This window comes from Lepus europaeus, chromosome 14, assembly GCF_033115175.1.
Source record: "Lepus europaeus isolate LE1 chromosome 14, mLepTim1.pri, whole genome shotgun sequence".
NCBI classification, from domain to species: Eukaryota; Metazoa; Chordata; class Mammalia; order Lagomorpha; family Leporidae; genus Lepus; species Lepus europaeus.
Window position 1 is genome coordinate 61,994,615 of NC_084840.1, and position 12,795 is coordinate 62,007,409.

A 12,795-nucleotide genomic window follows, 5' to 3' on the forward strand; every position below is an offset into this window, starting at 1 on the left:
ATATTAGCCTGTATGTGTAGGATGGGCCAAAGAAAATAAATTTATATGTAATAGAATGAGGAAACAAGTCTTGAAAGCATGGCTCCGCCTCTTATCTGTCTCCCCTAGCCTAAGGTGTCCTTATCTGTCCTTTATCAAAAGGAATTCACTGAGTTGAGGGAGTGATACAGCTGGTCATACAAGGTTATAAACACTGGTCTGAAGGAGTCATTTTCTTCCCCAATAGATAAGAACTCTGATGGCCAGTATTGCTCAGTGGGGTTTATTTGGGAAATTACACATCCAAAAATCCCCCACTCAAACTTTTCCAAAGGAGGGGAGAAGAAGAGGATGGGTGAGGGCCCCATACCCACATCCATAACCCCCCACCCCCATTTGAATGCAGACTGAGCTGTCAGCCCTTTATTGAGACACCTGCCTGGTCTATCAGGTGTAGGAATGGGTAATCATTAATCTTCTACATACTTTGTCATCGATAGAAAAAGTTCTCAGGGTTCAAATCAGCAGTTACATTAAGACACTTGGTTTTTCTGATCCCTTTTTTCAAAATTCTGAGCTGTGGTCCTCAAGGTCTGTCACCAGAATTTTCTAGTTCGTTAATTTAACCTTAATTGTGGAAATTGAATTTTGTTAATAAACATAACATTTGAAGATATTATTTTACATCAGTAAATAGGGTGATAAGCAAATACAGAATTGTTCTAAGGAGTCTGAATTATTTTAAACAAAATTAAAGCTTGATTGTCTTATGTTCACCTTATTTTTTCCAAAATCTGAACTCCCATTGTTGTTGGGCTAACTTAAGCCAGAATTTAACATTTCAAGTTCTTGCTGTTAGAGAATTCTAAGCATTGGCATACCAGTCATTTCCAGGGAGCAGGCCAGAGGCTGCAAGTGAGAGGGTACACAGGCAGGCGAGAGAGTGAAGGCAAGAGGTCAGGCAGGATTAGTTTTTTTGGATTCAATCCTGTTGATTTCTTCTCTGATTTTAATTATTTCTCTTCTCCTACTGGGTTTGGGTTTGGTTTGCTGAAGGGGAAAGGGAGCGGGAGGGGGGAGGGTTGCGGGCGGGAGGGAAGTTATGGGAGGGGGGAAGCCATTGTAACCCATAAGCTATACTTTGGAAATTTATATTCATTAAATAAAAGTTTAATAAAAAAAAAAAAAAAAGAGGTCAGGCAGGAGAGGGGCGGGCCCAGTGCTCTGCAGGCCTCTTAGTCACTTCCAAGAGGGCGTGGTTACATAGTCTGATTGACAGGTGGGTGGATACAGGTGAGAGTGCATGGGAGGAAGGAGGGGTGTGTGGCCTCCAGCTCATGAACCTAATCTAACTCCTTGATCAGTCCCATATCACCGTTTCACTCATTCACTCTCTCTCTCTGACAGGCTTTAATCCGGTGTGAGCAGTTGAAGAATGAGCTGCAGAGGCAGACAGATCGCCTTGAAAAAGAACTTGCATCTCAGCAAGAGAAAAGGGCCTCAGAGAAAGAAAGAATGAAAAAAGAAATAACAAAGGAGAGGCAGGACTGGGAATCAAAGGTACTTAAAAACTATAGTCCAACTTGCAGAAGAAATGCTGTGGTGTTAACACTTACATAAGCTGTGGTTTTGAATGAACTTAAATAGTAGAATCTTTCTAAGTAGCCAAATTTCTTACTTAAATTTTTTTTTTAATTTGACAGAGTTAGACAGTGAGAGAGAGAGAGACAGAGAAAGGTCTTCCTTCCATTGGTTCACCCCCCAAATGGCCACTACAGCCGGAGCTATGCCTATCCGAAGCCAGGAGCCAGATGTTTCCTCCTGGCCTCCCATGTGGGTGCAGGGTCCCAAGCACCTGGGCCATCCTCCACTGCCTTCCTAGGCCACAGCAGAGAGCTGGACTGGAAGAGGAGCAACCGGGACTAGAACCCAGCGCCCACATGGGATGCCGGCGCCGCGCCACAGGTGGAGGATTAACCAAGTGAGCCACAGTGCCGACCCCTCTTACTTAAATTTGTAAATGTTCTATTTTTCCATGTATTTCTCAAGGAAGCCTATTCTCTGACCTCTTAAAATAATCAATTTCCATAATATGAAATTGTGAGTTGATTTTAATCCTGCCATAATTCTATTGGATTTCCTTTCATGTTTGCCAGAGAAGAGCACATGTTCTGAAGATACCCAGCTTTTATTTTAACCTTCGCTAAATCAACAGAGATGATTCTCCCACTCTATTCCCTGCCCCTAAATAAAATATGCAGCAGATAAAACACTTGTACAAAACTGAGTAACCAGGAAAGAGTGATTACACACAGTAAGTGAAATCAGTTCTGACAAATCATGGTAAATAATGACCATACTCAGCTAAATAATTGGAAGAAAGAAATTAAAGGCAAAAGGAACAGACAACATGAAATGGGCACTGTTTGAAAAACAGTAACGGATCTGGTGCTGTGGCACAGTGGGTTAATGCCCTGGCCTGAAGCACCAGCATCCCATATTGGCGCCGGTTCGAGACCCAGCTGTTCCACTTCGATCCAGCTCTCTGCTATGGCCTGGGAAAGCAGTAGAAGTTGGCCCATGTCCTTGGGCCCCTGCACCTGCATGGGAGACTCAGAAGAAGCTCCTGGCTCCTGGCTTTGGATCAACACAGCTCCAGCCATTGCGGCCAATTGGGTAGTGAACCATCAGATGGAAGACATCTCTCTCTCTCTCCCTCTCTCTCTCCTTCTCCTTCTCCTTCTCCTTCTCCTTCTCCATCTCCATCTCCATCTCCATCTCCATCTCCTCTCTGTAACTCTGACTTGCAAATAAATAAATAAATCTTTGGGAAAAAAAAGGACAATGTACAGATAAGAGAGCAAGACAAAGAGGAGACAGAACACGGACTCACAGCTAGAACAGGCTTATTCACTGAGAGGGGCTCACTCCCAGTGAACACACAGCAGAGAGAGGCCCTGCTCGCACAACTAGTGGCTTATATAGTGTAGGTAGCTGAGAGGTTTGGGAGGGTCTGGGCTGGGGCTAAGCTTTGGAGATGGTGGGAAGAGCTTGGGCTAGTGGCTGATCCCTCAAGAGAGTGGTGTGGCTTGGGAGAGTTTGAACTATAGCTGAACTCTTAAGATAGTGGGGAGGACTTGGATTAATAGCTGGACTCCTAAGACAGTGGTGTGGCCAATGGTAGAGGCAGGACAGGGCTGAGGCAGCTGAAGGAGAACACAGGGAATTGGAGGCCTGCTTCCATCATACAAGTGAGAGGCCAAAATAGATCTAAAGCTTTTGTCCTTGCTCCATTGATAAAAAACTAGAATGGAACCTAGGTTTAAAATTGCTACAGGAATGTGAAATTGGGCAAGAGGAAGAAACCAAAACAACTGTGAAACATTAAAAAAAATAAGATGATTTATAACTTGTATCCTTGCTGTGGCATTGTTATAATATTCTAATGTGTGATAATTAACTCATCTGACAAGTGTCAACAAGTAGCTGCTTGTGCAAGGCAGTATGTAATCCTAAGGATATAGAAAGAGAAAAGTGTATGAGTAAACCGAGGCATTTATAATTAACTCCCTTGTTATCTTCTGTTTTGAAAAATTGTCAAAACCCTACTATCAGTATAACAACTTACTTTGTATGCCCTGGATTAGTGGTGTCAGCTGGTGAAAATCCCAAAATGGATGGCCCTGCTCAGGGACTTCAGTGTCCACAATTCTCCAGGGCTTCCTAGCAGCCTTCCCATGCATTCCTCTCTCTCCCATTCATTTAAAATTCAGGACTTGAAATGTGATAGTCATAGGAACAATGCAATTCCTTCATGAAGCATACAGACTGGATGGGGAAGTAGACATTAAATATTTTCACAGATGAGTTTTTAATTATCTTGGTGATAAAGCCATAAAGTTTAAGTATAACATACAGAGGAATCCAATCTAGTCTAGGTAATCATGAAAGATTTTCTTAAGAAAGATTTGGGGGCCGATGTTGTTTACAGCAAGTAAAGCTGCCTATGACACTGGCATCCCATGTGAGTTCTGGTTGGAGTCCATTTCCAATCTAGCCCCCTGTTAATGGGCCCACGAGAGCAACAGATGGCCCAAAGACTTGGGCTCTGGCCAACCCTGTAGGAAACCCGGATGGAGTTCAGGCTCCTGGCCTCAGACCAGCCCTGGCCTTTGCAGCCATTTGGGGAGTGAACTGTCAATGGGAGATCTCTATCTCTCTCTCTCTCCCTCTCTCAGCACTCTCCTTCTAAAATAAATCTATTTTTTAAAAAAAGGCGAGTTTGAAAATGAGACTTGAAACAGTTGAGAAGGAATGGTCAGCTAAAGGGTTGGGGGGAAGAGAATTTCAGTCTGGGAAAACGACACGCCCAAGACTCTGAAGGTGGAAAACATGGTACTTTCTAGGAATTTAGACAAGATTCAGGACCTGAGGCAGACAATACTGGGGGTACCTTTGAAGAACTATGTAGGGACCGAATTGCAAATGGCCCGAAAATTTGTGTGCATTTTTTAAGTTTATTTAAAAAGTGAGAAAGCCACTTGATTGACTTTAAATTGGACAGTGTCATGATGCCATTTATGTATTTGAGAAAAATCATGTTATCAGCAAATTGGAAGAAACATAAGAATAGATGCTTGGAGTCCAGCATTGTGGCACAGCAGGTTAAAGGCCTGGCCTGCAGCACTGGCATCCCATATGGGCACTGGATTGAGTCCTGGTGTTACAGATGAAATGGCAGTGGAGAAAATATTACCCCAGTTCTTTGTCTCACATGAAACAAGAATTTCCAAGTGGACAAGCAGAGAGATTTAAAAGTAAGATTTATTAGCGGGCTGCTCTTTAACTGAATTCATCTGAGCAGCTGATGCACTCTCATGCTCTCATGGGATGGAGAACTGGAACTAGTGTAGATGGAGTGCCAGATGTCTGAAACACAGCTTCTAACATGGGCACCCAGTTTTTGATGCTCTACACTGATGTGGTATGTGCTTTTTCCCTTCATTTTGCAAAACAGCTTAATGCTGGGTTACATGTCTCTCTTTTTATGAATTTAGTCCTCCTCAGAGTGATGCTTCCCCGGTGGCTTCTCCAGATCCCCAGCGCCAGGAGTGGTTTGCCCGGTACTTCACATTCTGAAAGAACTATGTTGGCACAGCTCCGTGTGGACTGTGACTGAGAGCATGACTTTATACAAACCATTATGTGAACAGGCTTCCCCAAGTCAAACACTGTGAATGAGAAAGTACCTGTCTCTCCAATTTCACAATGCACTCACTGTATTTCCTCTGATATTTATTGGAATCACTCCATAAAGTACTATATTATGTGTGTAATTATAACAGTTTTTTTTTGAGATGGAAGAGTCTTTAACCTTTGTAATTACTGCATAATAAATTTTGTTAGAACAAAAAAAAAAAAAAAAAGATTTATTAGCGTCAGAGCCCTCCAGCCAGAGTGGCATAGATTGGGGAGGCTCCAAGAGAGGAAAAACCCAAAGGGGTTGGTGGTACTGGGAATTTTAAGCACAATTTTGGGGAAGAGAAAAAAAAGAACTTAGCAGCTTGACATTCAGTTACAAGGTGGGGACAAGACCCATCAAAAGACCTGATCTGCAATCTTTTTTGCCCTGTCTTGCTCATAAAACAAAAAAGCCATCCAGAAGGGTGGGATAGGTAACTTGTTTTCACAATAAATTATGAGCTTAGGAGGATGGAATTGCCATTCCCTTGCTATTCTTATGATAAAATTAGAAGCTTCCAAGGAGTGGGCAGGCAGGCACTTTTGACCTTGCTAAAGATAACTTTTGGGGAAAGCAAGCATTTTGCACCCTAAATTTCTACTGGAGCCAACCTGACTGCCTGTTAGCCCATCTGACTCCTCACACTGGCTGCTGCACTTCCAATCTGGCTCCCTGCTAATATGCCTGGGAAAACAGCAGAGGATGGCCCAAGTCCTTGGTTCCCTGCACCCATGTGGGAGACCCGGAAGAAGTTCTTGGCTCCTGTCTTTGGATCGGCTCAACTCCGACCATTGCAGACATTTTTGGAGTGAACCAGCAGATGGAAGACCTTTCTCTCTGCTTCAGCCTGTCTCTGTAACTCTCTTTCAAATAAATAAGAAATGAATCTTAAAAAAAAGGTTTCTTTTAAAAAAATAAATGCCTGAAGATGAAGTGAGTTGATTTTAGTAGTCCAAATAAGAAGTGATGATTCCTTAGACCCATTTTTCTTTTTTTTAATCGTTTTTTAAAATTTGTATGTATGTATTTGAATGACAGAGTTGTTAGTGAAATGGTCCCATCTTATCTGAGGCGCCATCTTGTACAGTAAGTTCAGCCTCTCCAGAATCCAACCTGGCTAACTAGGAGTCAGGTGACCAAATGGCCCAGCCACAAGGGTCAACTCCACCACACTCTAATGGGATTCACTGCTCCTACTCCCTCATCACAGCACAGACTCTCTCTTTTCACTCTCTGCCTCCAGCCTGTCGGGTTTCCACATGCCCCTGCCATAAACCTTTTCCCTTATTCTGGCATTTGGTGTACTTTGTGATGGCCTTTCAAGAGTGGCAAAAAAAAAAAAAAAAAGAGGAAGAGGTAGAGATATCTTCCATCTGCTGGTTCACTCCCCAAATGGCTGCAACAGCCAGGGCTGAGCCAGGCCAAAGCCAGGAGTCAGGAACTCCATTTGGGTGGCAGGGGCCCAAGTATTCAAGCCATCATCTGCCTTCCCAGTCACATTAGCAGGGAGTTAGATCAGTAGTGGAGCAGCCGTGACTTGAACCCACAGTCTGATACATGTCACAAGCAGCAGCTTAACCGACTGCACCACTTTGCAGCCCCTTAAACTCGTTTTTCAAGGACTGTTTCAAATCACTTTTACTCACTTCAAATTCTCTACCAAAACACTTTGCCCCTCATTTTCAGCAAAGAACCTTAAAAAGAAAAATTTTATTTGAAAGGTAGAGTTATACAGAGAGAGAGGGAGAAAGTGATCTTGGATCTGCTGATCCACTCCCCATTGATCCACTCAGTGGCTGGGGTTGGGCCAATCCAAAGCCGGGAGCCAGGAGCTTCTTCTGGGTCTCCCACCTGAAAGCAGAGGCCCAAGCACTTGGGCCATCTTCTGCTGTTTTCCTAGTCACTTTAGCAGGGAGCTGGATTGGGAGTTGAGCAGCCTAGATCCAAACTGTTGCCCATATGGGATGCCAGCATCTCAGGCAGTGACCTTACCTGCTACACCACAATGCTGCCTCCAAGCCTTATTTATCTAACCAATGAAATTGAAGCCGTTAGTTGATTAACACTTTAATTATTTATCTTCCCTCCCATTTCTGCCTATATGCCAATTTTCACAGGTATCCCAGTCCTGTCAAATTGGGAAAGCTTTATCCTAATTCTTTCTACTTCCCCTTGATCGCATCCCTTTTTTCCACCTCAGGGAGCACATCCATTTGTCCACATCTCATCTGATCTTCAATCTTTCTTTCATTACGGCTTACTTCTTTCTCACTTTTTAAGGATTTATTTTTACTTTAAAAAAAAAGATTTATTTGAAAGAGTTACACAGAGAGAGGAGAGGCACGGAGGGGGGGTGTCTTCCATCGATGGTTCACTCCCCAATTGGCCACAACAGCCAGAGTTGCGCCGATCCAAAGTCAGGAGCCAGGAGCTTCTTTCGGGCCTCCCACATGGCTACAGGGGCCCAAGGGCTTGGGCCATCTTCTACGGCCTTCCCAGGCCATAGCAGAGCTGGATTGAAAGTGGAGCAGCCTGGTCTTGAAATGGAGCCCATATGGGATGCTGGCGCTTCAGGTCAGGGTGTTAACCCACTGCCCAACAGCGCTGACCCCTATTTATTTACTTTTTTGAAAGTCAGAGGCACAGAAAGGGAGAGAGAGAAATCTTAGATCTGCTGGTCCACTCCCCAAATGGCTGCAATGTCCAGGACTAGGCCAGGCTGCAGCCAGGAATCAGGAACTTCAACCCTGTCTCCTATGTGGGTAGCAGGGGCCCAAGCACTTGAGCCATCTTCTGTTGCTTTTCCAGTCACGTTTGCAGGGATCAGAAGTGGAACAGCTGGGACACAAACCAGCACTCATATGGGATGCTGGCATTGCAGGCGGTTGCTTTACCTGCTATGCCACAACATGGGCAGCTATGACCTGTTTCCTAAAATACTCTCAAATTTCTCTTACCTGTTCAAAGAAATCATCTTTCCTCTGATCTAATGGTTCTCAATCTTTACGACACAAGAAGTTCTAGAAACCGCATTGCCCTAACTGCTCCCCAGACCATTTATATCAAAATGCCCACAGGTAAGAACCACGTGTCAGTAATGTTTAAAGTTGCCACAGTGATTCCAATGTGCAGCCAAGTTTGGCAGCCACTTCAATGATCCCATTTGTTGTATATTTCTTTGCTCTTTCCCTCAGTAGTAGTTTCTTGAAAGATTTTTTTCATCCGTGATGTCTCTATTATCTTACCTCCCTTTTACTCCTGAGCCTACTGCATTTCATTCCCATTGCTATGTTCACTGAAGATCTTGTATTATATTTAGTGAATTTTTTTAGGTTTTATTCTCCTTAAAAGGCACTCTTATCTAGATTTCTCTCAATCATATTCCTAATTTTGGAGAATGGTGATATGTGCCTTTTGGGTTACTCTGAATTTAAAGTGCTTTTGAGACAGTGAGGAGACAGCTTTAGAAAGTACCTTGATATGGGGCTGGTGCTGTGGCACAGTGGGGTAAGCCCCAGGCTGCAGTGCTAGCATCCCATATGGGTGCTGGTTTGAGTCCTGGCTGCTCCACTTCCAATCCAGCTCCCTGCTAATGTGCCTGGGAAAGCCGTTGAAGATGGCCCAAGTCCTTGGGCTCCTGCATTCATGTGGGAGGCCCAGAAGAAGCTTCTGGCTCACTGGCTTCAGAGCGGCTCAGCTCCAACAGTTACAGCCAATTGGAGAGTGAACCAGCAGATGGAAAACCTCTTTCTCTGTCTGTCTCTACCCCTTTCTATTACTGTGTCTTTCAAATAAATAAATCTTTTTTTTTCTTTTTAAGATTTACCTTATTTCTTTGAAAGACAGAGTTACGGAGAGAGGTAGAGACAGAGAGAAGTCTTCCATCCACTGGTTCACTCCCCAGATGGCTGCAGCAGCTGGAGCTGAGCCGACCTGAAACCAGGAGCCAGGAGCTTCTTGGTCTCCCACGTGGGTGCAAGAGCCCAAGTACTTAGGCCATCCTTCACCGCTTTCCCAGGCCACAGCAGAAAGCTGGATCAGAAATGGAGCAGCTGGGACCAGAACCAGCGCCAATATGGGATGCTGGCGCTTCAGGCCAGGGCTTTAACCCACTGTGCCACAGCACCGACCCCATAAAATAAATTTTAGAAAAGAAAAAAGCAGCTTGATAGAAGGTTCTATAGTAAATTTTTGAGTCTTAGAACTACTGTGGCTTTTGTTCCATATATATGGTTTTGATGCCTGAATCTAGCTCTGTTCTGAGTTCCACATCTTCCCTATACCAATGGAACCACTGTTTATCCAGTTGCCTAGTACAGAAATTTTATCATCCTTGTCTCCCTCTCTCTCATCCTACACATCTCATAATCACTAAATTTTAGATTTTTCAGTTCCCTAAACATTTTTTATTGCCCTGTTTCTCTATCTACTGCAAACCATCATTTGGATGGTTCCTACAGTCCCTTGTGGGGTCCTTGCTCCTCTCCTCTCCTTCCCATCTTTGTCTAAACCTTGTTTCTAAAATGAGCATCTCAATGTGTCAGTTTTTGCTTCAAAATCCTTTTATTTCATCCTGCAACTTTGTATAAAATTTAGGATCCTTTAGCATGGCATAAAGACCCTAATTATTCCTCCTCTCATTGGCTCTCCAGTCTGATTTCCCTTCAATTTTCTTCCTTGTACCCCCACCATACTGACTTTTGTCTGTAAGAGATCATGGAAGGCTTTGTGCGGAAGGTGGCATTTGAACAATAGATAGGATTTAGAAATGCAGAATATGGGAAGGAATGCTGCCTGTAATTAATGTAAATAAGGTATCTAGAAGGTGAAATTATGAACTGAGTATTTTGTGTAAGAGAAAATGGTATTAATTGCAACTATTAGCTACTGTTCACACTTAGATTTTTATTTTGGGATTGTTTAAATGGAAAACATTGTTTAAATGGAAAACATTAGCTGAGTAGTTCTATATAAAAATATGTTGATGAGAATTCCTAATAAAAAGGGAGAAAGACTAAAATGTGTCTGGCAGTATTCCAGATGCTTTTATATCTAATAGAGCGTCCCTGTTATACTAATAATTATTTCATGACTAAAGATGGCAACATAACTACAGTACATTTATGACCCTGAGTCATTTTTTTTTTTACCCCAGTAAATAAAGATTATGAACAAAGCACTCACAATGGCCCTAGCATTGAGGTAAGTGTTCTAACTAGAAAATGGCAGAAAGTGACTTTGGAGTAACAGGATTTAGGGTTGAATCCAATTTGCCATTTCTGTGATCCTGGACAATTCACTTAACTCTCTAAGTTCAGTTGACAATTCTTACTTCAAGGAATTGATGGGATTAACAATATGATATTTTGAAAATAGCTAACATAATGCCTGGCTAACTTGGGCATTTAATGAATTTTAGCTTTTAGAGAAAGAAGTTGCCATATGGGATAGTTTTTTTGGATCTTCGTGTTTAAAAAAAAAGCACATTTGAATAAAAAGCCCAGTTTTGCCCTTTGTTTATTAACTTTAATGAACTTGAGCAATTTACTTAGTTTTCTGAATCTCATTTTTCTCCTAAAAAATTAATCCAGTGTAATTCCTGCTCTAATGGGACTTGGAGAAAAAATGTCCGTCACACCACCTAGCACAGGAAGGTAATCTAGTAGGGGAACTGGCCAATTAATCATAATACTCTGGGGTGGGCATTGTGGTGCAACAGGTTAAGCTACCACTTGGGACACCCTCATCCCTTATTGGAAGCCAGTTTGAGTTCTGGCTGTTCTGCTGCTGATCCAGCTTCCTCCAAACGCATCCTAAGTAGCAGAAGATGACTCAAGTACTTGGGCCCCTGCTACCCATCTGGGAGACTCTGATGGATTTCCAGGCTCCTGGCTTCAGCCTGGCCCAGCCCAGATTTGTGGGCATTTGGGCAGTGAAACAGCAGATGGAAGATATTCTCTCGGTCTCTCTCTCTCCTCTCTCTTCTTTCTCTGCCTTGAAAGTAGATAAAAATAAATACTTTTAAAAGTTATAATCCTGTAAGTGCTAGGTGGTTACAGTTAGTACTAATACAAAAATCCCTATTTTCGTAACACAAGGAACACTTGCGCAATAAATTGATTTTCCTTCTTTTTTTTTTTTAATTTCTTTTCATTCTCCTTCTTGTTTTTAAAAATAATCCTGTTTTTGTGGGAAGCTCTAGGATAGCATATGCCTTTTACCTGGATAAATTTGAATCATTGCCCACAAACAGTTCTTGCTGAGGGGTTTGTTTGTGGTCTTCTGTAATGGCCTGTGGTTGTACTGAGTCACTCAGGCTTGTTACTTCATTCAGTTATCCATCACATATTTTTTTGAGTACTCCCTCTGGTCCACACATTTTCTCAGTTGGTTCCCCTAACAGTAGCCCATTGCTATAATCCTTTATTCTTATGTCTCGGATTGGGAGTACCAATTCATACCATGTTCAATACACTAGGGACTGCTTTGCAGAAATTTCTGTCAACCTGGGTGTCCTTGTCTCTTCCTTGCCCCTGTCAAAGTTTAAAGGACTTACCTGATGTCAACTCTTTGGACATCCAGCAGTGTTGCAGCTGTGTCTGTGTTACTTCTGGCTCTGCAACAGATGTGGATGGAGAAGCTCCTGCAGTGTAATGTTGACTTCCAGATGGTGGGCATGGGGAAAAAGAAGGTGTGACAACAGGAGGGGAGACCTCAGGAAGTGGGTGACAGGAGGTAGAAGACAGGTAGTGAGCAGAGGAAAGAAATGATGGGTGGCAGACGGAGGAAATCATAGGAAGGGGAGAGATTTGTTACATGCCTTGGAATAGAAACTGACTCATAATTTACCATGAGCAAAATAAATGTGCATATTTCCTTCAAAAACCAGTGTTAATATGTTTACTCTCAGATATATTTCCACATAAGTAATCTATTATTTTAATAGCTATCAATTAAACTTTGTTTCTATTGTCTGATTCCAGAAAAACTATAATTATTATAATTATTCTCATAGATGCTCATGAACTTGAATTTTAAATTAAGGAAATTCAAATTGATATTTTTGATTGATTATATTTAATGACCTTTATTTTTTATTTTTTTAAGGATTTATTTATTTTACTTGAAAGTCAGAGTTACACACAGAGAGGAGAGACAGAGAGAGAGAGAGAGAGAGGTCTTCCATCCTCTGGTTCATTCCCCAGTTGGCCACAAAGTCCGGAGCTGTGCTGATCTGAAGCCAGGAGCTTCTTCCGGGTCTCCCATGTGGGAGCAGGGGCCCAAGGACTTGGGCCATCTTCCACTGCTTTCCCCAGCCATAGTAGAGAGCTGGATCAGAAGTGGAACAGCCAGGACTTGAACCGGCACCCATATGGGATGCCAGCACTGCAGGCGGCAGCTTTACCTGCTATTCCACAGTGCCAGCTCCTCTTGGACCTTTAGTTTTAGGTTCAGACTGTAATGTGCACGAAGATACTTGGCAGTTTATTGTTGGTAAAACTAATTTTATATGCAAATTAGCTTTCTAGAAAATCTTGATGATAAGAATATGTAAACAATCATAAGTCAAATAT

At 42.6% G+C, this 12,795-nt stretch overlaps 1 protein-coding gene across 7 annotated transcripts in view; it reads left to right on the top strand.

Moving 5' to 3' along the window:
* The window catches only part of SDCCAG8 (SHH signaling and ciliogenesis regulator SDCCAG8), a 272,939-nt gene that overhangs the window by 66,491 nt on the left and 193,653 nt on the right, over positions 1-12,795 (top strand). For all 7 annotated transcript variants that reach the window (XM_062210707.1, XM_062210712.1, XM_062210711.1 and 4 more), the window contains one exon: positions 1,387-1,539. In XM_062210707.1, the coding sequence (XP_062066691.1) occupies positions 1,387-1,539 (153 nt within the window). The remainder of the gene's footprint in view (positions 1-1,386; positions 1,540-12,795) is intronic.